The sequence below is a fragment of the Carassius carassius genome, chromosome 25, assembly GCF_963082965.1.
Source record: "Carassius carassius chromosome 25, fCarCar2.1, whole genome shotgun sequence".
NCBI classification, from domain to species: Eukaryota; Metazoa; Chordata; class Actinopteri; order Cypriniformes; family Cyprinidae; genus Carassius; species Carassius carassius.
The window spans coordinates 14863479-14891276 of NC_081779.1; the positions used below are offsets into that span (position 1 = coordinate 14863479).

Genomic DNA, 27798 nt, shown 5'->3' on the forward strand with positions numbered 1-27798 from the left:
TTATCTCCCTTTGATGTCCGCGCACGTAATCTTAAGGGTTTAGCTATGTTGAAGCACCCTGGATATACACACGAAAACACCATTTTAGGACTAAAACAATGTATAGTTAAATCGATTCACTTCTTCACGTGTTTATCCTTAGCTTTAAACCTGAGCCAATGAGAGAAGCGCCAACGGAAGTTCAAAATGCTTGAACGTCACGTGAATTATGTAGACTTCAAGGGATAGTTCATCCAAAAATTAAAATTATACTATTTACTCACCCTCAAGCCATCCTAGGTGTATATGGCTTTCTTTTTTCAGACGAATCCAATAGGAGTTATATTAAAAAATGTCCTGGCTCTTCCAAGGGTTATAATGGCAGTGAATGGGGGTCGAGATTCAGTCCAATCAACTGTGTCCATCCATCATAAAAAAAAGTGCTCCATACAGCTCCGGGTGGTTAATAAAGGCCCCCTGAAGTGGAAGCTAGAGATTATGGTTAATAAAGTAAAATATTTTCTGATTAAAACATACCAATTCACTTCAAAAGGTATTTATAATAATGCGTATTGGAGACACGAACCGTTTAAAACGATTCAGTTTGATTTGGTGAACTGGTTCAAAAAGATCCGGTTACATCGAATGATTCGTTCGCAAACCGGATATCACAAACTGCTTTGTTTTGAACTCTCTCACAACAGACACGGAAGAGAAGACAATGATGCTATTTTTGGACCAAAATGTTTTTTTCAATGCTTCAAAAAATTCTAACTGACCCTCTGATTTCACATACACAGGTTTCTTGTATACAAACAACACCTGATGCTCGCGCATCCAGGAGGCAGAAAACCGCTATCTGTTATGCTGAGTTCAGTAAGACTACATTGTAATTAACGTAGATTTCGCATTGTTTGTAATTTCTTGTTGACTCAATAATAAATTGCAATTTCAGAGTTGGATCTGTTTGTTTGTGTTTCATATTAATATAACATTATGTAAAACGTCCAACTGTTTACTAATCAAAATCCAGACTTACTGTGAACATCTGACACCCAGCACTGGCTCGGTTAGTACAATTGACCAAGCAACAACTCCTTGGCATTTTGACTAGCGACAACACCACCACTATGCTACTAGCCTAAACCCTTTACTCCGGTACAAAGAGCGTGGGTCTTTTGCCTCCTGGTTGCGTGCACAAGCAGTGATGACGTCGCCAAGTAATACATACATGTACTACTTTGATGATGTTTTTCTTACCTTTCTGGACATGGACAGTATACCGTACACACAGCTTCAATGGAGGGACTGAGAGCTCTCGGACTAAATCTAAAATATCTTAAACTGTGTTCTGAAGATAAATGGAGGTCTTACTGGTTTGGAACGACATGAGGGTGAGTTATTAATGACATAATTTAGATTTTTGGGTGAACTATCCCTTTAAATTCAGCAATATATTTCTTGGATGGCCTGGGGGTGAAGAAATTAGAAGAACATTTATTTTTTGAGTGTACTGTTCTGTTAAGTTGTATCTGTGAATTTTGTGATTGTTTTCTTTTTTGACAATGTTTAGTTTTATGTAAAAACCATGTAGTTACTACTTTTGAATACATTAACATGAAATTTGTATGTTTTATTTGCTAAAAAGTAACATATATATTTTTTCTGTAAACCTTATTAATTTAAGCATTACAAATGACCGTATTTGTACACCATTGAAACAAAAACTTTAAAAGAATATTTTAACTTCGTTGATTCATATCTTATCTCTTTCCAAGTACTTGTTCTAAGTTTTTGTTTACTTTAGTGTTTTTGCAATACATATACACAGAATATCATTGACTATAACTATTTCAGTTACATTTAGTTCTTTTTAGATATTTTAAAGCGAGACAGCATGCACAAATTATTTTTTTGTGTGCAAAATGCATATTTTAACTGTTTATTTGATATCTTTTATTATACGACTTAGCAGTATATTTAAAAAAAAAAAAACAAGAAAGACTCACGTATAGTTTCATTGTCTTTTTTTATCCAAAAAATTGCAGGCCTGACCATACAAGAATTAAATCCTGTAGTGGTCAGGTTGCAAAAAGAAAAGAAAAACCCTCCCATATTCCTTTTAATGGGTAGATACACCAGCCAGTTTTAAATGCCTGTTGTACAAAGATGCAGTCAATGTCAGTAGTGTTTTATTTTAATAAAAAAATGTGCAGAAACCCTATTAAATATTACTCGTGTAATGTGGAATTGCATAAACCTCCGCATTGTCCTCTGAACAAAATTCATACAACCAAATGCACCTTTTGAAATGATTTTTTTTTTCAGCTGCTTGTATCAAATATTGTTTTTCCATACACTTGATCACAAAAAACACTATACAGCCTCATTAACTACAATCCAATTAAACATGTAAAATACAATGACAAAACACTTGGTTTACATCCATTGGAATCACTATCAATATCCTTAAGACCTATTTAAATGGCATCCAGATTTTGTCATCTTTGTAGAAATACTCTAGGAGAAAACCAAGATAACTTCTTCACTCTGCAAATTTAGTGTGCGCTTATGCTGTACGTTTCATTTCAAAATCAGGGCTTGAAGTCTGAGTCACTGTCCGAATCCATCTCATTGGGTGATTGGTCTCTCTCCAGGTGCAGCTCTCTGATAGTAAGGATACGCGTGAGCATGCTGTCCAGAGCCTCATCACTCAGAGAGGTGGTCGAGAACCACATGGGACTGTCGGGTACACAGGAGCGCTCGGGGCTCAGGTAAAAGTCGGTTGTGCGTTGTCTCACGCTGGGTGAGCTGGACAGAATGCATTTATGAAACTTGTTATAATAGAATAACATATTTATTAAACAAGAATGCATTATATTAATCAATAGTGACAGTAAAACTTTTATAAAGTTAACTTTTTAGTTCAAATAAATGCAGTTCAAAACAGCTATCACTGGAAGTTCAGACAAACATACCATTTTGAAAGATAGAAATCATACAGCCTGACAGGACAGTGAAGAGGATCGTCTGCATTCTCCTTTATCTCATATATGGTGTCATCCTCTTCCTTCCTTTTTTTTGTAGGAACGCCAACTGAAGTAAACAGAACAAACAAGTGATACAACAAACTCAAAACACAGTCAAGCCAAGCCCGTATAACTGACCACTGACCTGTGCATGCAACCTCTTTGGGGGGATAGAAACGCAAACAGGCCACTTTTGTGTCACCCTTGCTCTGAAAGCAGCGTACAATGTGGCCAAAAGAGATGCGACGATGCTGCTCCACTGTCTTGAAGTTGAAGTACTTGGTGAAGAAATAGAGCAGCGTGTTGAGCAGCACACCTGGTGAAAACGCCCCCAGCTGCTTACAGTCCCACAGATGATACTCCTCCACACGAGAATGAACATAACCTGAGCAAACAAACAGACATGCTTGTGGAGCAGCAGCAAAACAAAATCAGCACACATTTGTGTTTTCAATTGCTCACCACTGGACAAAATAGTTGGTTTCCACCCTCGGAGTATGTTGGTCAGCTCCTGGCAGAATTTGGTGTAGAAGACATCCACGAAGATGTTCTCCATCCAATTGTTCTCAAACAAGTACTACAAATATGAACGACATGAGATAAAACAAAAACTATATAACATGACTGAATGTGTTCAGTTTGTGTGGTTTTTTCTCATTTTACCTTCTGGATTCCCAAGCAGAGATAAAAGATGCTGTCAGGGCTGTATTTCTCTCCGTTGGGTCGACGCACTTCAGAAATGAACTTGCAGAGGCCGTAGCTTAGTTCAGCTGTGCAACACTTCAACAAGTCCTCCTTTAGTGTCATACTGCGTGCTAATGATGAAGAGGAAGTGTTTAATGCTTAAATGGCATGTTAAAGATTCTATAGTTTAACTAGTAGAGCATGATGCATAAATAAGGCTAATGCTCAATTCCCTGTGAAAGCATATACTCAAAATCTATCCCTTGAAAAACACATTAAAAAGGAATAGTTTACCACAAAATGAAAATTTGCTGAAAATGTTCTCGACCTCAGCCATCCAAGATATAGATGAGTTTGTTTCTTCACCAGAACAGATTGGGAAAAAATTTGCATTACATCACTTGCTCATCAATGGATCCTCTGCAGTTAGAATAAGAGCCCAACAGCTAATAAAAAAACATCACAATAATCAGCAAGCAATGTGTTTGCAAGTAACCAATTCCTTAATAGGAATTAATCCATCGCTGATTTATAACATCTGAATCAGGAGAGAAATATATACAGATTACCGTCTACAAGCATAGTCCAAAACACTCTTGAGTATGTTTTGTGAAGGAAAACAGGGGATTGATTTTTTTTCGACAGAGGAAGCATTATTATGGATTATGGACTTGTATTTTGGCCAGAAGTGATGATTTAAACTGTTCAATTGATGGATTTGTTGCTTACAAAAAAATGCAGTTTGTCACTTCACAATACGTTAATTGATGGCCTAGATTCATGTGCATCACTTATGAATAATTGTGGTGTATCAGCTGTTTGGACTCTCATTCTGATGGCACTCATTTACTGAAGAGCATTGGTGAGTGAAACTGTTTCAATGAGGAAGCATGGTTAATCTTATAATTTCATGCATAATTGTTCATTTTACATGGTGGAAATTTCTTTTGGGAAGAAATACTGGATAAAGAGAGACCTACAGCCAAATTTGGGGGTCTCCATGTTGGGTTGGACGTTCCTCCAGCGTACCCATTCCTTCCAAGCATTTACAGCGTACTCATGTTGCAGTGTTGAGAGGTTAGAGAGGCTGTCTAATGCTGATTTGACTGGAACAATAGCTGCCCTCTTATGGCCCTACACAGCAACATAAAACAATCCACAAAAATATAAATCAGGACAACTTTTTTCAACTAGGGCTGTGCGATATGGACAAAAAAAACCTATCACGATTTTTTGATAAATTTTTCAATTTCGATCTTAATCATGATTTTGACACACACAGACATGCTTTGCATTCATAAATGGATTCAGTATAAATTTGAAACATGTTTCCAAAAGAAAACCAATGAGAGCTTTATCAAATGTCTCTAGAACAGACAAAAGTCAAAATAATCCCTAAGTAAAGATGTCAAACAAAATGTCTAGACATATGAAAAAAATAAATAAAATAAAACAGTGTTCAGGTATTTTTTTTTTTTTGCCATGCATTGGTCATAGAGCTCACTGTAGCAGTGCCTCAGGTGTTATATGTTTTGCCCAATATATTTATTTATTGCCCAAGGGTCACACGTACTCCATCTGCAGTGCGTATACAGTAAGTTATGTGTACGCGGTTCAGAAGCGCAAAGAGAGCGCATTATTGTAACGCGAAAGCACATTAAAATAATGCGCAAGCACGAATCTATCCACTCGCACCAGTGATGTGTGGGTCAATGTATTAATAACCCGCACCGAACCGACGTTTTCAACTAACCCGCCCCGCAACTCGGACCACAAAAAAAAAAAAAAAAATATTGTACCCGACCCGCATTTTTAAAAAGCAGTAAATGTTCATCGTAGCGTCATTGGGCCACAGGAACGTAGGCAAAACTAACTAGGCAAAAAAAAACCCACCAAAACTTAATATATTATAATTTTGTCAAGAATTATAAAAAATCGTCAGTAAGCTCATAATTTGTACTAAAATAGTCTGGTCTGGCTATGTCTATTTGTATGTTTCTGCAAGGTCAGCCGACATTGAGGCTCGGGTTTGTTCCGATCAGAGCTCGTGAGCGGAGAGTGCCTTTCTGAATATCCCGATCCGCTCGCTCATTCCGTGGGGTCTCGCTCAACCCAGAATGGCCTGCTGGTTCGAAAATATGCAAGGAGTCATTTTATTGTTTAGTAATAAACTGGTGTTTTCTGTGTCGCTGCAAAGATGAAGATGAATCATGGATTAGAGTAGCCCATTTATTTTGGTTTGAATATTTTCGTTTAAAAGAAGACATTTCAAGCTTTCTGTAATATATAGGCTATATTTCTCAAATCTGAGGCACATGCTGAGTTTAGTTCACATGCAATGCAAGTGATCGTGCCGGCGCCTTACATTGTCTGCTGGGCTTTATTTATTTATTAAATACGGGCAACTGATTGATAACTGATTGATAAAACATTGATCAAAATTAAGATACAATTTATACAAAATGAAAATCTTTTAAAAAAAGAGTTTTCTATAAAACAAAACTTAATGAAGTCGTCAAAATCATGTTTTACCAAAAACAGCGACGCCGCTCCCCATGCAGTCTTCTTTACCGCCTCCATCTCTACGTGCAGACTGAGCTCGTGCGTCATCTTCATGCCAGTTATTAAGCCAATAAAGTGTAGGCGACCCGAATATCATAAAAAATATTTTTGGATGACTCGTAACCGCGGGCGACCGCAGGCACCCGCTCATTTTGGATCAGCCCGTGCATCACTGACTCGCACGCAGATTTCCTTTGCTCTGTTAACAAAACCAGATGCGCGTGCTCAGATCATAGACTGTATAAGGCTCAGATATATGCTGCCTTACAACGTGTCTCCTCTCGCTCAACCTGTGTCCTGTGCACTCACAACTCTCTCTGTGCTCATGCGTAAGATATTAAATCTTTTCGCACCTTTCTATTTATAACCTTTTCTGTTCTCATCTTTTTGCCGCGTGCAGTGTGAACATTCTGTTCCATTAACATGGGCTCGAAAAAAAGGCTACGCATCACAGACAGTGTGTGTGAACCTGGAGTTAGGCATATGCCCAGTCTGCTCTGTTCTCGCGCTCCACTTAGGTGCGCTGCATCCTGATTGGTTCAGAATCAGATAACATACTGCGGGAGGTCAGGGCCGCAGAAAATCGTGCTATAAAACGATTTAGAAATCGCGCAAACTCAAATTGCGATTTTATTTCGATTTCGATTAATCGCACAGCCCTATTTTCAACATAATAATAATGCTTCTTGAGCAACAAATCAGCATATTATAATAATTTTTAATGGATCATGTGAAACTTAAGACTAAAGTAATGTCATCTACTGGTTTTGTCTTATAATGTGAAAGCTTGTGGCCAACATTGTTTCTTGCTGAGTGTAAGAACTCATTGACTCTGTCTTTGGTTATGCAGGGGAACCTCAGAGAAACGGTCTTAATGATAAAGTGCCGCAGGTTCAAAGGCAGTTCAAATTTGCCCCTCGCACTATCCCAGTTGGTAGTGGATGCCTACTCCTTATACTTCTGGGGAAAAACGGCATGGAAAAGCAAGCAACCATAACAATCCAGCTGCCTCCAACTCTACACAAACAGAAGCTTCAGCCCCTTTGAGGGAGAATAAAACTAAAGATCAGGATGGCAACATAGCTCTATTTGCTGACTGCCTACATTGCTAGTCTGGGCAACAGCATCCTCACTCTTACTGTCCACTGCTGGGGTTTGTGCGGAGTCAGGTTTGCTCCTAAATGTCTGTGTTTTCACCTGTGACTCTCTCAGCTGCAAACGGACAGCCTTGTGGGCCTTAATAAGCCCCCTGTGAATGCTTTTCAAATCTAATAGAGCAGCCTTGGTCTCGTCATAAACCTACCTGCAGTGACGCAGCTCCTGCTTTAGCCCTTCAATTATGCGTCTTTTGACAAAACAAATGCCAATATGGAAGCTTGAGTAAGGGGATGCACTTAGTACAGTGTCAGTTCAAAAAAAACTTATTTATAACAAGTGCCTCATCTCACCTTGCTACTCAACCTTCATTCTCCATCTGTCCTCTGAAAATGACATTATGGCTAAATGCAAAGTGATAGGAACATTCCTACCATGTAGTGTCATTTACTTACCAATAGAAATGCTTTTAAAAAGCAGTAGAAAAAATAAATTGGTTTATATCACAAAACAGGAATATGATAATATGAATGATGTATTCCAAAAGTTAAACTGTTATATAGCGGACATTATGGTGGCAAGTTAAGAAGAATTCAGCTTAAGCTGTTCTTACCCGTTTCTTCTGAGGGAAGCTGTCATGTTTTCTCTTGCGAGACTTCCGTTTGCCAGAATCTGTGGTCTCCTCTTGTGTTTCCTCTCTGAGAAGTTCAATGCTCTCTTAAATATGAAAGGATAAAGATTTATGAAATATGAATGGAAGACAAAAAAAAAAAAAAAAAAACTTGGATTGTAGTGGTATGTTTAGACCTCTTAACCACAGCAGAAGCTCTTACCAATTGGGAAATCTGCCTCCAAGTCCATCTGTGGCTCTTCTGCTGCGGTGGAGACAGGGGTCAGTGTGTCAGATTGGGACGGAGGAGGCTTCTCAGGCTCTGGGTTTTGATCCCAAGTCTGGGCAGAAGACACAGAGTCCTCCTCCCAACTCAGATTGCCGGACAGGGCTTCCAGATCAAGGTCATCCATTATGTTACTAGTCGGATCTGAATTACAAAACAGGAGGCTTGTAAACAAACAAACAAAAAAAAACATGTGTGTGCACCTGCAATATCTTATTACTTCTCCAAAAGTATAAAGCCTGTACAGTGCCCAAACACCAAACTCATAAGTTTTGTTCAATCAGTGTGTTAACTAAAATTATAAGAAGTTTCAGCAATATTAAAACTACCAACTGTCCCTAATTTACCAGGAACAGTGATGCTTTTCTCCTTCTCTGCATCCTCAGCCACCATCTCTGCCATCATGATGAGGTCAGCCTCCAGAGGGTCATCGGGGATCTTCTCTTTGATTTCCTGAATGGTCTTCACAATGCGCTCAGCACTGTCCAGAGTTGTAGGGAAGAACAAAGGCACCGGAACCTACAATAACCGACAGAGACTCATGATGGCACAAGTACACACTAATGGTGTAATTAGGAGGAGAGTCTGAAATGATTAAATTATAATACTTTATACGTTCAGTTTTTATTTTCATTTTGACTTGGTAACATTGACTTTAACTTTTCTAGTTTTCTAGTTTCAGATTTTAGTTTTTTTTAATGAGTTATTTAAAAATGTATTACAGTGTTAAATTTCTCCTTATTTTAGTCATGATACTAGTATTATAGTTTATTTTACATTTTGAGGGATACATTTTTGTTTAGAGTTCTGTATTAGTTTTTTTTTCATTTTAGTTAAGATTTTCATTAACAATGAAAACATTTGAACAGTCACCAATAGATTAACATACTCGTTCTGATAGCAAATATAGCTTTAATCTCTTCAATAATCAAAGATGAAGATAAGGACAAACGGAATAATAGTGAAGACAGAAAGCGATAGAGATACAAACCGGAAGGGGAAGCCCAACAGACTTCGGAGTGTATTGTGTGTAGAGGTTCATGGGAAGCGGAACATAGATTGGCACTGGCACAGGCAGCACTATCACAGGGGGTCCATCTAGAGGACCAAAAAAAAAACCATGCAAAACATTTACAAGTGCCTCCTCTCATTTTCACCTTCGTGATGTTTGAAGGACACCTTGCTGCTCCACCTTTATTCTCCATCTGTCCTCTGAAAATGACATTATAGCTAAATGCAAAGTGATAGGAACATTTCTACCATGCAGTGGCATTTTGCATACCAAATAAAGCAGTAGAAAAAAAATAGTTAATAACAAAACCCTATTATTATAATATAAATGTTATCCTTTATTCCATAAGTTAAAGTGTTATATAGTGGACATTATGGTGACAAGTCAAGAGGTGATACATGTGCCGACACAATGTGAGTATCACACATATGCAATGCCCAAAAGAAACATGTCTGCAACAGTGCTTCCTAGTACCTGTTTGTGTGTTCATGTCACACACATTGGGTTTACAGGATGTGCCTTTGTTCTGACTTAATGGTTTGCACAGCAAGGCTTTGTTCTTCAGGATTCGAGGTGCTGGAGCCTTCTCACCGTCTGTCTGTGTGCTGGCCACCTGGACACAACACAGAGAACAAATGAGAATTGGCTGATTTTTATACACTTTTCTAAAGGAAATGGATTATTTAAATTTTGAAAAACTCACATTTACTGAACTTTTTGCTGTAGCAGCTGGAACAGAGGCTGAGGACACAAAAAGGTAAATGTGAGAGATTTGCCACAGAAAATAACCGGTTCATTCCTCAATTCACAAGTTGACAACAGATGTCAAACTAAATTATGTAATTATCAACATGTTGTTTAAGCACTGATTGTAAAAAATCTCACAGATCTGTTTAGTTCACAATTACTTATAATGTAATGGCTGATAAAATTTGATAAAATGTTAACCACATACAAAAAAACGAAAAAAAAAAACAAGGTAATCAGTATTATTGTATGATAACATAGATACTCAGATAGCTATAGCTATATTACATTTATAGGCTTTAGTTCGTTTATTTTTTAGTTATTTAATGAAATGACTGCTAGACAATGGCAAAAGAAATACAAATGTAAAAAGAGAAAGGTGCATGCACAAAATCCATTATAATCTGATGGTAGATAAATCCAATATATTCAATTTCTAATAATAATAATAATAATCATTATTATTAAAAAAAGAATAAATACAACTAATATACATTCATAATTTAATAAATAAATATTACATATTAATTAAAATCCCTCAAGGTAAATAGTAAGTCACCTTGCAGACCGCTGTTCCCTAAAACACCTGGCTGTCCACTGGATGCACCTGAGAGTGATATAACACTGGCAATGACTGGCGTGGCCTCTTTAGTTATCAGTGATGTGCAATTAACTGTACTTTGAGGGCCTGGAGACGGTGCTGGGCTTGTCCCTGAGGAAAAACAGTCAAAGAAAGATTAAATACAGACATAAAAAGATACGAATCAAAAGAAGGACAAATAAAACACACTAAAAAATCTACATACCTTGTGTGGACAGAGGTTTGTTTGCAGGTCTGACTGCCCCAGTGGTTCCCTGCAGACTGCAAAAGAACATCAAGCATTGCAAGCTGCAGAAATGCTTGATCTCACCCAGCCACTTCACAGTCTCGGTCATCGTTTTGGCCTGCTTGCACATGCAGCATTTTATTTCCTGGCAGAAATATACTCACTGTTAGAAAGCCACATCCACAGCATAAAGTCTTTAAAGTAATGTTGCAGCATGGAACTAATAATAATGCACAAATCTGTACATAAATCTTCTGTTCCAGATTAGGGCCGTGCGATATAGGGAAAATATCTAATTGCGATTTTTTTTGACAGATATTGCGATTGCGATTTGATTTGTGATTTTTTTTTAATTTGCAAAGTCAAGTTTCAGCTTAATATTGTCAATAATGTGCAGCACAGTATGAGTATCATTACCCTGCTGAAAAAAAAAAATGAAATTCTTACAGTTTCCATGAAACCATTACAAAATTCCTTTTTGTTTTTGCCATTATTCCAATAGGAATTACTTTTGTTCTATCCAATACAACATTTCACTGGACATATAAATGTTTTATATTAATAAAGAACTGTATTTCTTTAGTCAATCATTTAAGTATTACATGTTACACTGTATTTGGGATTTTAAGAAGAAGTGGAAAATGTGCTGAATGTTTCATTTCATCCAAGTGAAATTAGCAAGCAGTTAGACTGAATTTACATTAGTTTTAAACGCGGAGCCAGGCGCGAGTCTACGCAGGTTGTGCACGTGCGTCGAGACTCATCCATACTGCCAGATGCGCTCGTGGAGAGGTGCAGTGCTGCCCGAGAATATATAACCGAGCGTTCCAAAACAGAGTGCGTAAGTGTGACGGCTCGTCCGTGAAGCGGGATTCGCGCCGCATGGGGAAGAGAGGAGCGAGACATTCAAGATAGTGATATTAACAGACAAACTCACTAAACATCATACTAATAAAGTATACTATCTACAAAAAATCAGATGAGCCCTGAATATGAATGCAACTCGTTTAATAACACGTTAAGCCTTTTCCTCCCATAGAAAACCATCATAAGGCTTAACGTGTTGTTAAACGAGTTGCATTCATATTCAGGGCTCATCTGATTTTTTGTAGATAGTATGCTTTATTAGTATGATGTTTAGTGAGTTTAGTTTTTTAAAATCACTGTCTTAGTACACGTTAACCGTTTTTCATGTTAAAGGGTCATGAAACCCCAGACTACTTTTTCTAAGATTTTTGCAGAGGTGTTTGAGTAGCACATCATAGAAGACAAGGTTAGCATCCGCTAATTTTAACTGTTGGAGAAAATTGGTTAATTTTAAGCTTTTTTGCTCTATTTTCATCTTCCGGATTTAGAATCTACATTGTGTTGACGTCACGATTTTTGACGTGGCAATGGACTATAGTACATTGATGACGCGTCGGTGTCTATTCAATTATTCATGAGATTGCGTGTTCTTATCCTATGAGAAGACGCTTCGCTTAATTATTCACAACAGCATGTGTTGATTTGCTATGAAAGACTCATCAGACTGTGAAATGACATCGCACACATTTATAGAGAAACCATTATGGATTGCAGAAGAGTGTTTGTTTTTTCTTTGTAATAAGAGTTCGGCACAAACGCGATTCATTCACTTGGTGAGTAACCGTTTTTATAGCTCTGTGACACAACCTGTCAGAAGGCTTATATAAACGCCACAGAATAATATATATGTCTCATTTGTGAGTCGCTTTGAATAAAAGCGTCTGCTAAATAACTGAATGTAAGTGTAATATGTTTTCGATGCAGAGTGCAAATGGCTGTGCATTTATTTGTGCTTTTAGCTCGATGGGAGCGAAATGAAACTTTCTGAACGCAAAGCTTTGTGTGCTGTCTGTCTTCGCTCTTCCCCCTCCCCACCACACCCACTTTTTTAGCATTTTTTTTAAAACCGTGGTGAGAACTAACCTGTGCTGAAATGGGGGGTTTCATGACCTTTTAAGCGTTTTAGAATGTCCCAGAGGAGCGAGTATGAGAGACATTCAGAGAAACTGTGTGTGGGGTCTTCTGCATTGGAATAGCGAACATGCAATAAGAGATGCTTTTGTTGCATTGTGGCGCAGCTCTTGTAAATTATATTTTTTGTTTGTTGTCTGTCTTTTCAAAGCTTAAGTTACATAACGGTTTTCTTTCGTTTTAATTTGCCTAACTATTGACCTGACCCGGTAGACGCCATAATCCCACTCTGTCTCTCTCCTGCTTTCCATTTTTTTTTTTTTAATGGTAGGCGTTTACACAGTTGGCTATGCAGAGCTGATTGGGGAGAACGGAGGTGCACTCACTCTTTTGGTTAGTAAGACTGTCAACTGAAGGCTGACAGTCATGCATATGCTCTGGAACAGAGTAATATCGCGTCCACATCGCAGGCTTTTGTGATTAGCAAATCGCAACGTCTCAAATCGCGATTTCGATTCGATTTCGATTAATCGCACAGCCCTATGCCAGATGTATACCAAATGATTTCCTTAGTCTCATTTAAATGTTCTTTCTGTTCTAAATGTCATATGTATGTTTGTACCAAGAGCTCTTAAAAAACCCCACAACAAATTCCTTTGAATAAAGCTCATTCTGATTCTGACTTTGTTTCTCAGAATAAGCCAAAAGAGATCAAATATTACCTTTCGCATTAATAAGTTGTGTTGTAACAAGCATAGTTTCCCACAGAACTCCGCCTCTACGTTATTAATCACTTCAGTCACTAGTGTCGGAGTAGATGCGCTACAGTAAAGGCAGCTGCGACAGTGTTTCTTCCCCCAGCGCTTGACCAGGTCATGCTTATACAGTAACTTGCATCCTGTACAAGGATAAACAAACAAGTAATTGTGACATCATAAACCACAACTTCAAGATCAAGACATGCACGTATGCTGCAAAAGAAGAAAACGAACAACATGCTAATAATCTCTTAATTTTGCTTTTAGTATTTACCCTCACTGCAGAAAGAGCGGTCAATCTGGTGTATTTTTTTCACCTCCTTTACAATTTTATCAAGCTTACAGTATTCACAGCGAGCCATGACATTGTTGATCTGTTTGAACTCCTCAACACAAGCGTTATCACAGAAAGCATACATTTTCCTCTGAAAGATCAGGAAAACAAGCAACCAGTTAGGTTTACAGTCGACTGCCCATCAGACAAATACAAACTACTGATTAGATTATTGATGAAACGTTACAATACAAACATACATGTGTTACATATCAGGACTCCCATCGATTTTGGCCAAATAATTAGACTTTTAATGTTTAATTATTGATACTTGTCTAATAAGTAAATTATACATATTATTGCATGCAAAATTATAAATACTGTTCCTGTGGCTCAGTGGTAGAGCATTGCGTTAGCAGTAAATGTAAATACAAATCCCACTTCTACCAGATTATAAATATTAAAAACATTAAAATTAATGCAATAAGTCTGTACTAATCCATTTAATTTTTTTTGTAATCAGCCTCACAAAATCCAGATCTCATAAACGGCCAGTATATCAGTTATTAGCTTTAAAATAACTATTGGTATATTAAAAGGTTTTGCATATTGTTACATGTCATCAAATCATGAACATAAATATCACTGCAATTTACAATTAATGAGATCAGGCTATACTACAAAAATGTAGAAAGCCCCCAAATCATGTGTGGATGATGTCAAGTATCTTAAATTAAGCTTAATGGAAATCCATTTGAACTTTTTGAATTCCCCTCATCAGAACATACTTACACCAAGTACTTATGCCTGTTAAACACCTACTACTACAGTACCAGTTCTAGTACCAATTTTATTAGTGCCAGTCTAAACTAGTAAACAGGAGTACCTTGAACTCCAGCAGCTCTGGTCTGTGAAAGAACGAGTTCAGACACTGAGAGCAGGGGATCTTGGTGGCTGTCTGCACCGGACAACTGGAAGTCTTCACTGATGAACTGGAGTCTGAGGAAGCAGGTTTGAGGGTGGCAGGTTTTGGGGTAGATGTGTTGTTGCTTGTAGAGGTAACAGCATTTAGTGGCACGATAGGTTTTGTCTTACTGAAGGACTCCTGAAGTAAAAAACAAACAAACAAACAAAAAAAAAATAGCTCCGCTTCTGTTAATGACATATCTTGAAAGGGGGACATCGGATGACAATTTTCCACGTTGGTATGATTCTTTAGGGTCTTCATGAACTGTCCGGAACATACTTTGGTTCAAATTCCTCAATGGTTGTGTAAAAAAACACTTTTTACCTTGTCAAAAACAGCGCTGTTCACAGCGACCCGTTTTGGTGCATGTCTCTTTAAATGATAATGAGCTGCTGCTCATCCTGCCCCTTTCTTCTGTAGAGCTGTTAACGCCACTCGCCATTCCCAACACAAAGCCTTTTCATAAAGTAAGGCATTTTGGACAAAATAACTTTCACAGAAATAGCCAGCATTCTCAGTGGCTCTGATGTAGGGAAAATATGAAAACTCCTATGTTCACTTATAGATCCAATTACAAAACACCTGCATTGATTTCGAGACATTGCTGTCGCTAAAGCTGCTCAAGCTTAAAGAAAATGGTAGACAGCACACAACTGGCTGAGGGCGGGGTCTGAGCGGTGTGACATCATACTTTTCAGGAAATCAAAGCACTTGATAATTGACCATATGCACATAGCATTCTTTAGAACTTCTGAATAAAGATAAGCCAGCTCGTAAACTTCAACTTCTCCTGCCTCGTTCTTGTCAAAAAAACTGAGAAACAAAAAAACTGCAACACCATAAATGATGATAGCAGCATTACAATACAGTTTCATGTTATTTAACAACATATAACTGTATATTTGGAGCCTGGTAATCCCAGGAGAGTACCTAAATATGTAATTGTACATTTAAATGCGGCCAAATAAAAACTATCGTAACCGTTTAAGCTAAAGTAAGCTAGTTAGCGATGCCATCTCATAAACTACATCATATGGTATTCTTGATAATCAATAACTTACCTTCATAGTCATGAACATTTTTTTAAACGTAATATTTTAAGCCTTTATTAAATGACATGAAATTAGCATTATAACCAGTAGATGGCAGCAGAGGATCACTCATTGGCTCAGCTGCCATTTCAACTCCCTATTTTGTTGTTTGTGTCTTGCTTTTGGATTTATTATGAAATTACTAGTATAACAAATTTGAGTACTTTTACTGCACTGAAATATAAAGTATATCAAGTGCAGGAAGTCACAAAGTCTCATGTCTTTTAAAAAATAAATAATTAGGCCCAGCCTATAAGGGTTAATTAACTACAAATTAAACAAGATAATTATTAATGGAATAACTATTATATAATGCATTAAATCTTTTGACATATTTTTAGATTTAATTTAAAAAATACATTTGAAAGTACGAGAAGCTGCAAAAGACACCGGTGCAAGTGGAACACACAAAAGCATGGTGACATTAATTTTTAAGTAAATATAATATTCAATAGATTGCGTCACCAAAAATGATTGAGGTATAAATATATTGATTATTGCGACAGGCCTATCCATTGTTACAGCCATCACTGTCAATCATAGCAATGACTTGCATCACAATTTAGTAAATTCACTCTTACACTTAATTTTTTTACACTCAGGTTTGTCATTTCTTAAACTGTATAGGTGAACGTTTGGTCCTCTTAGACAACACTTTTCTTCAAATTGTGAATGGATTATTAGCCATCTTGACAGTAGAACAGAAATGACTGAGCTGGCTCATCTAAAACCAGTAAGTATAGTCTGCTTAGGTATTTTGGGGATTCAAAAATGAGTGAATGGATGTTTTATTAAAAAAATTTTAATTGTTGTGTGTTCACACACTACTAAGACACATTTATATGCAAACACCATGTAATTTTGCATCCGATGTCCCCTTTGAATTAGAGAGATTAGTAAACTGTACCTGATATGATACTACACATGACAAGGAGCAGAGGTTTTGGATGCTTCCGTCAGACATGGCTAGATGATACTGAGGCACTAGTTTAAGCTTGCAGCTGTTGCATTCCACTGGAGCACCTTATTAGTATGCAAAAAAGGACATTTGAGCATACTTAAAAAAAAATAAGGGAGAAAATCATTAAGAATCTGGAATCTTGAAGAACAACTGGTTGTTACCTGAAGAACTGACAGTCTGAACCTTATTCGTTGTGACACAGGAAGTTGAACAGAAAAGCTCCCTGATTCCCGCTGTATTCAGACTGTCCACCATTTCTGCAACCGGGCGCATGGTACGACAAATTTTGCAGGTGACAGGTTTCAAACTTTTCTACAAAGCAAGATCAATTTATTTAATAATGGCTTTCAACAAATTAACTGGCCATTATTTAGTTATTCACTTGCCATTACCTTTTTGAAGCCTATGAGGCAGTTTTGCCTGCAGAACTTTATAAGACTGCCCTCTATCTGCAGAGTCGGATATTGACCGTCTGTGCCATAGCAATATCCTCCACAGTTCGCACAGCTGTTCATAGTCAGTTTATTGGAGGAGCGGAACTTACTGAAGCAGCGGTCACTGCACAGCTTATGGATAGAGCCCATAAAGTTCACTTCGTGGGTGTAAGTCTATGAGAAATAAAATTAGAACATGCAACATTTTAGATCTTTTAAAGATTTTATTTCAATATAGGCCTTATAGGCAGGCCATACACAATTGTCTAAACATTTACTACAGGCCCCCTATAATAAATTCATGGGTTTTTGAAGATAAATACTAGGATTTCAAATGTAATAAACACTCTTTTTCTCACTTCTGCTGACTGTTGGGAACTGGAAGACATGCAGGCGGAAGATGGAAGACATATGCTTCACGCACGCACCTCTGGAAAATGTAGGAGCAAAGGAAACAAAGTTTCCTTACTTTAGCAAAGGAAAACCAGTCTCCTCTTGGCTTATATCAAAATCCAACAACTTTTTTTTTTTTTTTTTTTACAAATCCTCATTTTGTGCTTCTAATTCGTGACCAGCGTTATGTTTTGCAGGGAACACCTGCACAAGTTCCCAACAGTCAACAGAAATGAGAAAAAAAAGTGTTTATTAGATTTGAAATCTGGATATTATTTTACAAAAATGCATGGATTCGATACAGGGGGCTTTTATTCACCCCCTGGAGCCATGTGAGGGACGTTTTATTACAGATGCGTGCACTTTATTTCACGTCTTCTGAACTGCTGACAACAAACACCCACTTACCCCCATTGAAAGGCTTGGAAGAGCAAGGACAATTTTTTATATAACTTTGATTGGATTATTCTGAAAGTGGAAAGTCACATACACCTAGGATGCTTCGAGGACGAGTAGAAGATGGATGAATTTTCATTCTCGGGTGAACTAATCCTTTAAGCAGCATTGATAAGAAATATTCCTTGAGCAACAGATCAGCATATTGGAATCATTTCTAATTTTAAATTTTTTTTTGTTTACTTTAAGTACTAAAAAGACAAAGTCCATATGCTTTTCAATTTTCAAGAAAATTCCAGGTAACAGAATCATTAAACATTACAATTAAAGATAAGATTATAGAACAAGTATCATAAGAAAAATATCTTGGTATGATTTTAGATTCTCAGTTAAATTTAAAAGTTGTAAAAAATTTGCATAAAACAATTAAAGGAAATATTACTAGCTTTAGTATAACAGGAAATTGTTGAAGATATGATCATTTGTTTTTGTTTTTAAATTCGAAAATATCACAAATGGTATATGGATTAACTATTTGGTGCTTTATAGTGCTTTGAAAATTTTAGATAGAACGCAAATACAATACCATCATTGTCAGATCCTGTTTTTTGAGCTTTACTCACTTTGGCTTTTTTCATTATGTAAAGTTTAAAATGGACTTACTCCTATTCCCTTGTGTAATTTTTGGGTGAGATTTCAGGAAAGCATTAGATCCACCAGAGTGGCTTCTAGGTAAAACTGTAAAGCTATAAATTGAAAGGTGTAAAATTTTGAAATGTATTGCCTGACTATTTAAAATCTACTATAAATTATAATCATTTTATGAAAGACACAAAATCTTGGTTGAAGTATAAAAAAAACCTGTAGTAATGTCTAGTGTACTTGTATAATAAATTTGTGTACTACTTGTTTATTGTAATTTATAAAAGCTCTCTTGGGACAAGTGTTGCAAATTAGCTTCGGCTACAAGCACTATGGTACATGCATGGGATGACTGTTGTTTCATTTTAATCTAGGTTTATTGTATCTATACCTCCCTAACAATTAAAACATACATACATATTAAATATATACATACACACACACATTATATATATATATATATTTTTTTTTATTTTTTTTTATTTTTATGGTGTATTTCACATCAGGTGGGTAAAGTTAAAGACCTATCAATGTGGGATGCAACTGAGGAAACCAAAAAAAAAATTGTGAGAAGACTTAAAAGAAAGAATGTTTTTGTTCGCAGTTTATTTACAATGCTGTACAACAATGCAGATAGACAGAAAGACACAAGATAAAATAAAAGACACAAGGTCAAAACCGTGCCAAAGAGCTTTGTGCCATTCCTGGAAACAGTTCCTGGTCAACTGAAGAAACAAGTGCACAGCGCACACCTGGCATTTCCAAGGAGTTTGCTGCTTCTTTCCATGCGCTGCTTTGCAGTACACACAGATTCGCTGACCACTAGAGGCAACTTTCCTGGGATCAGTGCTCAGTGGAGCTCCTGGACCGGGCACATGGTCAGTTTTAGCCCATTTCTGTGGGATTTTCGGTAACACACCACAGAGCTCTGAAATAATCTGCTCCATAAACTCCTTGTGGGTCATGTTGCCATATAGCTCTTTGTGAATTATAAAAGAGTTGGTGGCATGTCCAAGTCCAATGTCCAAGAAGTGTAGGAAAATCTTTCTGTACTACTTCAAGGTTTTGTGCGGTGCGGTGTAGTATTGCAACATCTGATCAGACAGGTTAACACCCCCCTCACAGCTGCGAATCTCGAATCACAAATCTCAGAGTCTGTGGAACCAAGTCGACTTCAGTCTCTGTTTTCCATGTCAGAGCAGACTGCTTGTTTGTTCTGGCTTTCTTTGCAACAGGCATCTGGTCAGTGGCGTTCTCCTTATTTCTGTTTTATAAAATAAAATAAAAACCTGTGAGCATGATGATAACTATAATATATATATATTTTTTTTATATTACCAATATTGCACTTTTAGCAAAAACATGCACATTTATAGCAACCTAAAACATTCATGGCTGATCAGATACTCATAAACAAGCTAACTGATATGGCATTTTTTACAGTAAAATAAATAAATTCATTTTGATTTCAATATACACAACCTTTCAAAGATTTCGGGTTTCTTATGCTTACCAAGGTTGCATTTATTTAAACAAAACTACAGTGAAAACAGTAATATTGTGAAATTGTATTCAAATGTAATCTTTCTATTTATTCTAGAATTTAATTTATTCTGGTAAAGCTGAATTTTCAGCAGCCATTACTTTAGTGTCACATGACCCTTTAGAAATAATTTAAATATGCTGATTTGGTGCTCAAGAAGCATTTATTATAAGCACTACTTTTAGTTTAAAGAGTGATACATTTCGGATTAATTAATAGAAAGCTTAAAAGAACAGCCTTTATTTGAAATAGGCATTTTGTAACATCTCCACTGTCACTTTTGATCAGTTTAATGCATCCTTGATGAATAAAAGAAAAAATAATCTGATCTCAAACCTTTGAAAAATAATTTACTATACAGCACAAAAGTTACATAAAGATACTCGTTTAGATACAACATTTAGAAGTAACGACAAGTTGTATTATGTCTTAACCTATATCCATGACACATATTACCGTATTTTCCGGACTATAAGTCGCACTTTTTTTTCATAGTTTGGCTGGTCCTGCGACTTAGTCAGGTGCGACTTATTCATCAAAATTAATTTGACATGAACCAAGAGAAAGGCGCTTAAATAAATGCGACTTATAGTATAGTGCGACTTATATGTTTTTTTCCTCGTCATGTCGTATTTTTGGACTGATGCGACTTATACTTAAGTGCAACTTATAGTGCCAAAAATACAGTACTCAAAATATTGTAAACGAGTATAATATGTGCATGATTATTCAAAAATAACAAGACAACTAAAGAAAGTAAGAATGACTTACTCGTCAGAAAGGACATCCTCGGCTGGATCAAGTCACTATTCAAAATGCGACCATTCATCATCAGACTCTTGCTCTTCTTCTGAGGAAAAGGTGAATTCTTCTGTGCTGTCCAGGACCTTCCTCGCACGTGCAGTGTGCCATCTTCCAAAAGCGATGAAGTGTGAATGAATCGGATGAAGCTAGAAACGTTTTTTTAATCACACTGATGGTGGGCTTTTATCATGTATGTAACTGTATTAATAGTGCGCTCTGTGGGTGGGGATGAGGCACAAAAATGGTACCAAACCAACCATTAATCATTTGAGTAAATCCTTTGCATGCATAAATAAAGCTGAATTACAATGAGTTGGAAGTTTTGTTTTCCTTCTGTATTTACAGCGCGCTGTTCTTATTGATATGGTTGGGGCTGGGATGATAAATCGATTCATCGTGGAATGAGAAATGATTCTGCATCGATTCTGAGATTTTACGAAGGCATCGTGCTACTCTTGAATCGATTCTGAGCTTCGTTTTTTACAGCAGATGACGCTGCAGGCTTTAGAAATAGCCATTTTCTGCTTGCTTCCAGTTCCTTACACACGCACTGCTTGAAACTAAAATAATCATTCATAAAGTTTGAAAGGGTTGAAACGAATTACAAGGATGTTCACAGTGGGCTGTGTTTACATTAATCTTGCATTATAAAAGTCGATGTGTAAGTACATTTATACATTACTTACATTACTCGGCCGAACGCACAAGCGCTCTTCATGAGCATTTTAGCGTGCTGTAAAAAAAACGAAACTAGAGCGCATTCTGCTGTCAAAAACTAAGCTCAGAATCGATCCGAGAGAATCACCATGCATTCGAAAAATCTCCGAATCGATCCACCAATCGCGACGCATCTATTTATTGTCCCAGCACTAATATCGGTGGATTCGCAAAGTAATCTCTATTGTGCAGGCGTCCTACTCACAGTCACTTGACTGACAACAGCAAATCTCTCTCTCCTCACACATGAGAGGGAAAACGAAAGTCTAACAAACCACGTAGTTAGAGGTAAATTATTTTTCTTTTTTTCTCTATCAAAATGACGAATGTCATTTATTATTTCATCCGTTCGCATCTTTGGCAGATGGAGGATAAGAAACAAGCTGTAATCCCATTGGCTACCAGTCATCTACCACCGGCTCCACCAATCAACTCCGGCGAACTCAGACAATGGGATTAATTCATGAGCCGGGAAGCCTGTCAGACCTCAGAGAGACAGTGATCAACGATATACAATCTACCTGAGGAAAGATGCGAGCAAAAGATGTTTTTGCCAACAAATTTGTTGAACTGATGAAAATTTTACATTTAAGCGTATTTTTACTAGTTGTATTATCATTTTTTTTTTTTTTTTTTTACAATGTATGCACTTCATACATTTACATTCATACATGTTGCTACATTTTAGTTATAATTATTAATCAAGGATCAATAAAAAATGCTTACATTTAGTTTAGTCAAGCTTTCAAAAGATAAATGAATGTATTGTCAAGAGAAGTAAGGAGATATACAGTACAGACCAAAAGTTTGGACACACCTTCTCATTCAAAGAGTTTTCTTTATTTTCATGACTATGAAAATTGTAGATTCACACTGAAGGCATCAAGGGCTATTTGACCAAGATGGAGAGTGATGGGGTGCTGCGCCAGATGACATATTTTCAGTTGTTTCACACTTTTTTGTTATGTATATAATTCCACATGTGTTAATTCATAGTTTTGATGTCTTCAGTGTGACTCTACAATTTTCATAGTCATGAAAATAAAGAAAACTCTTTGAATGAGAAGGTGTGTCCAAACTTTTGGTCTGTACTGTGTGTGTATATATATATATATATACACACACACACACACACACACATATACATGCATACATACATGTGTGTGTATTTTCTTGGATATGCTTCTGGAAGTTCACAGAAAAAAAAAGATGGCACAAAGTGCACCTTGACACAACTAAGTGTGTTAATTTGAGTCCACAATTGACAGCAGACCCATTACAGCGTTGTACAATGTCTTACTTATATCTGCAAAGCCATAAATACCAAGAGTACTTTGTCAATACAGTTAATCAGTTTATTAATAATAAAAATAATAATAATAATAATAACAACAACAAATTATCCCACTGGAGCCTCAAGGGTGTTAAATACACTAAACAATATTTGCTTCATTTCAAGTCAAATGTAACTGAAATTAGAGACCTGCGGTTCCTTGAGCTAGCCAGATGTTACCTGATTTAATAAGCAAAAAAACTGTAGACTGGATCAACCTAATCAAACAATTTTTGTGCAATTATTAGAAGAACTCAAAAGACTTATTTGAGATATATGTTTGTTTTTGAGTACATCCAGAAAAGATAACGCAAAAGAAAGATGTGTTGTCTTGACATTATTTCACAGTACCCAGATCACCTTAATTTAAGGCCTGTTCACAACAATATGTTTGGTGCTAATATTGAGTGCAATTTTTGCTTAAAACCCGGAGAGTCCAGTACACCATGCGCTGCACATCTTTCAGTAACACTTGTTCATCCATTTTCAAATGTTTACATTTGTCTTGTTGTGAACAGGCCTTTAGGGGCAAAACATGATTCATTTCACGGGCCGCATTTTCAGTAGCGGCGATCTAGAGCAGGAAACACCTGCACAAATAGAGATGGTCACTTACCATTCCGGTCTTCTGACACACACTGCACCTGAAGCTTAAAGCGCTGAGGCATTGCTGACTGCAGAAATCCTTCACAGTCCCTGACTTTTCCACCGGGGCATTGATCACATCCTTCGGGTCAAGAATCTCTCTGCAGGGAAAGAGAACTTGTCAAAAGGCGTTTGCATTCATAAAGGGTATGTAGAGAAAAAATAAAAGCAAGACTTGTAGGCATACTTGTGGCAGTGGTGACATTGTTTCTTCTTAGGTAATTTGACCACCAAATTAGAAGTGCTACAAAGACACTGAGGTGAACAGTACAGTTTAGGACAGCCTTTGCGCTGGAAAGCCGTCTCTCCCTTTAAGAGGACTTTATTACAGCCTGTGCAGACCACACCAACTGGATTGGCATGGGCCAGAGAACGAAGGGGTAGTGTAGGTGGTGCTGTCGCCTTTGCTGGAACGGCTGCTGGAGCTGCAGTAACATGAAAAATATGAAAGAAATATAACAAGCAACTTAAATTTTATTAAACCATTGATCATACTGTTAGTAAATAGTAAAGGAACATTATAATATATTTTCAGGGCTCATACCGATGGATGTGGCATTTCCTCCTACAGAGAAAACTGCGCTGATCTTGATCGAATCAGGTGTCTGGCTAAATTCCTGAAAACATGAATACAATGAAAAAAATGACCATACAAAGTTTCATGAAACATTTTATACCAGTACTGCTTATTTAACCTGAAGAAATGTAAATTTAGCTCATGTTTTCATTGCCCGTCACATGGATTGGCTTGTCGCAATTATTTAACTCATATAATTGTTTATTTTGCATTTTAAATACCATTTTGCCCTTAAAATAAAGGAATTTAGTTTTCTAGTTCAGTAGTGGAGGGAAAAAAAATATTTAGCAAAACTGCATTAAATTGATCAAAAGTGACCGTAAAGGCATAACACAGGGGTGTCCAAAGTCCAGCCTGCACGCTTTGGAGCAGAGGTCACAGTGTCACAGTGATTTGTAGTTTAAAGCCAAATGAACCAGCGCTACTATTCTCACCAACACTGATGTGGAAAACTGGAGAAACATTGCGATAACATCCAGTCAGAATACTTCTAAATACCCAACATTTACAATGGATTTACTGTAGTAACACTAACTGTACCACTCACGGTGGTATTGTGGCAGAAATTTAGGATTTTCATATAGAATTTCATTATATTAATGTTGACATGTTGGCCTATTAAATGTATTAATGGAGTTACAAAATACAGGCCACATTTTGTAGTTTTGTGTTTCTATATACTACATACCATGAATACATTGTAGATATATATATATATATATATATATATATATATATATATATATATATATACACACCGGTATATAAAATAAAAAGCCATGTGTACCACAAGTCAACATATTAGAATGACTTTTAAAGCATCATGAAACACTGACAACTGGAGTAATAGCTGCTGAAAATTATATATATATATATTATATATATATATATATATATATATATATATATATATATATATATATATATATATATATATATATATATATATATATATATATATATATATATATATAAATCCCATATTTCACAATATTACTGTTTTTACTTTATTTTTGATCAAATGTAGACCTGAAAGGCATAAGAGACTTTTCAAATAAAAAAAAAATCATACCGAATCATACCATCTTAACCTTTATTAAAAAAAAAGAAATCCCTGGTGAAACTTACAGCTGCTGTGTTGGGCTCATCTTTAATGTTTCCCACTGGGCCCAGTGGCTCCGACACTTTCTCATACTCCTCATCTATTGGCTCATCCTTCACATTCACTGGCAGGGCACCAGAGAGCTGGGCCACTTGAGGTTTTAACTCAGTTTTTACCACTGACTGTGTTTGCTGGATTTAGAAAGAGAGGATCTTAGTTTTAGGAGTTTACGTCCTACATGAACGTCAATGGTAAACATAGAATAATGACTGTGCTCACCACGACAGATGGCTCTGTTTTCTCCCTTTTTACGCATTTAGAAAAAGAGTTTCCTGTTAAATGTAAAAAATGATGCAGAAAAAACAGTCAGGCCTGTTCCTCGATTCCATTTAGTTAAATGTCAATAAATAAATTAATAAATCTTACTGATACAGAAACATTATGCAGCATCTAAAAACATTTTGAATGTGATTGAATGCTTTTCAGTGGCTGTGAAGTAATGTTCAGAAATGAACATTTATCAAAACACAGAATCATCAATCAATATTTATTTATTTTTATTTATTTATTTATTTGATATGGACATAACAACCGCATTGGACAAACCAGATGCATTGTTTTTTTTCTGTTATAGCAAAACTGCTAATTTGCAACACTTGTCCATAGTGTTTTGGTCATTAACTTATATCAATAAGTTAATGACCAAAATACGTTTGCAAGTCATCTAAACAGGACACAAATCTTGTAACAGACAGAAAGGTCACACCAACCTGCATTATCTGATCCATCTACCTCCATCCTCCCATTGCGATCCTCAGTCTGGTTCACATCTACTGCCATTTCATTGGTAAAGTCCTCGACTTTAGCGATCACAAGCTGTTCTGAACACGGTGTTGCAACCTCTCCCTCTTCATTTTTCTCTACTTCTTCAGCATTCTTCTGTTGAGATTGTCCCTGTGCACATTCTTTTTCATTCTTGTCAGTTAGATTGGCTTTTTCTGGTCCGCTTTCATGGTCCATACCCGGTTGTTGTCTTAAATCCAGATCTTCCTCCATCTCCCCTTTAAGCTTCTCTACTTCCTCCTGCTCCATCTGATGGCTTTCCATCAGGCTGTTTTGAAAGTTTGGTTCATTTACACCAGCATCATTGCCATCCAGCAGCCATGTCTCCACTGCCTCTGGCTTCACTTCTGAATCCGCTGCGTCTCCTTGAAGTTGTTCTGTGGAATCTTCACTGGCCATTGGGACATCTGCAGCAGACGTTGAGTCCAGCGGTGAGACTGCTTCTGTAGACTGTGAGGGGCCAGACTTCACTCCTGAAAGTCAGAAATAATGACATTTATCAAGAGTTCAATAAGAATGGCCTGAGGCTCTCTATCAGGCTTGTACTGTATGGTCACAATATTATACAGTTAATCTTGTATAAGTGCAAGTGCAATGCATTGCAAACTTTTGGATTAGTGCGTTATACATTTTTGAGAAATTCTGCAAGTTCAAACATGAAAACGAATGAGCACATGTTAGAATGGGTAGAAAATTACTGTGTGATGTTTTGCTTCATACGCCCTCGTTTTTCGGATCTTGCTATAAAGCTATACTATAAATCGTATTTGCGGCAGCAAAACGTTAAGATCTACGGTAATTTTCTTATATATCTTCCACAATATTAGTGATTAAAATATCACCATTGCTGCGATATTTTATCTTATAATTCCGATAATTTATAGTTGTTCTTAAAATACTTCAAAACTACACTACCATTTCAAACCATATCAACAGCCACAATGGACTTTAGCCTAATGTCTGCTGCAGCAAACGGTTCTGTACTTTAGCAACTTCTGCACACGGCATGCAGTCACAGGACTACAAACATGTAACTTATATTTGGCTAATATCACAGGCTGATCATACATACCTTAAAATACTTAAAAACCTCAACATTGCATTAAATCTATTTTATATTAACGTCACATATGCGGCGTTCTATTATTCGATAGAAATGAAAAAAATAAATACTCAAACATGAGGCTTTAAAACATGAATGTTGTAGCCATTCAACACGCTGCAGGGCATGCATGCTTTGCAGCGAATCTCTGCAGAGATGATCAACAACACGCGGGCCAATCTTTTCAACAGTTTACGTACTCACCTTTGAACGCCTGACGTATTCTTACAAGAATCCCCCTCAAAAGACAGTAGATCACAACCCCTGCAAGGTGCACAGTGGATCACTTCTGAATCAAAACATCAAAATACTGCAAAAGATGCTGAAACATAAACTAGATGGAAACTAGCTGCGAAAGCTCCTCCCCCTATGCGTGCAGCAGTGCATGATGGGTGAGTCGCACAACACGCAGTGTTGCCAGATTGGTTTTAATATGATATCTATGGC

The 27798-nt window shown here is 36.8% G+C and overlaps 1 protein-coding gene across 2 annotated transcripts; it reads right to left on the reverse strand.

The window, feature by feature from the left end:
- Window positions 1-1991: 1991 nt before the first annotated feature.
- Window positions 1992-27747, reverse strand: LOC132104286 (zinc finger MYM-type protein 4-like). 2 transcript variants are annotated; one of them, XM_059509645.1, is made up of 27 exons: window positions 27556-27747; window positions 26177-26722; window positions 25686-25738; window positions 25433-25597; window positions 24272-24344; window positions 23915-24152; window positions 23699-23828; window positions 17213-17428; window positions 16982-17132; window positions 16767-16882; window positions 14688-14906; window positions 13802-13952; window positions 13492-13667; window positions 10811-10976; window positions 10612-10716; window positions 9961-9998; window positions 9732-9870; window positions 9237-9343; window positions 8593-8764; window positions 8183-8389; window positions 7963-8066; window positions 4673-4826; window positions 3672-3823; window positions 3471-3585; window positions 3154-3393; window positions 2958-3075; window positions 1992-2790 (listed from the first exon to the last, which is right to left on the reverse strand). In XM_059509645.1, the coding sequence occupies exons 2-27, from the start codon at window positions 26646-26648 to the stop codon at window positions 2574-2576; spliced, it is 4194 nt and encodes a 1397-aa protein (XP_059365628.1). In that variant the 5' UTR covers window positions 26649-26722; window positions 27556-27747; the 3' UTR covers window positions 1992-2573. The 2 variants fall into 2 exon arrangements, with proteins under 2 accessions (XP_059365628.1, XP_059365627.1); XM_059509644.1 differs by having other exon boundaries at window positions 10564-10716; window positions 27556-27746.
- Between the last annotated feature and the right edge of the window lie 51 nt (window positions 27748-27798).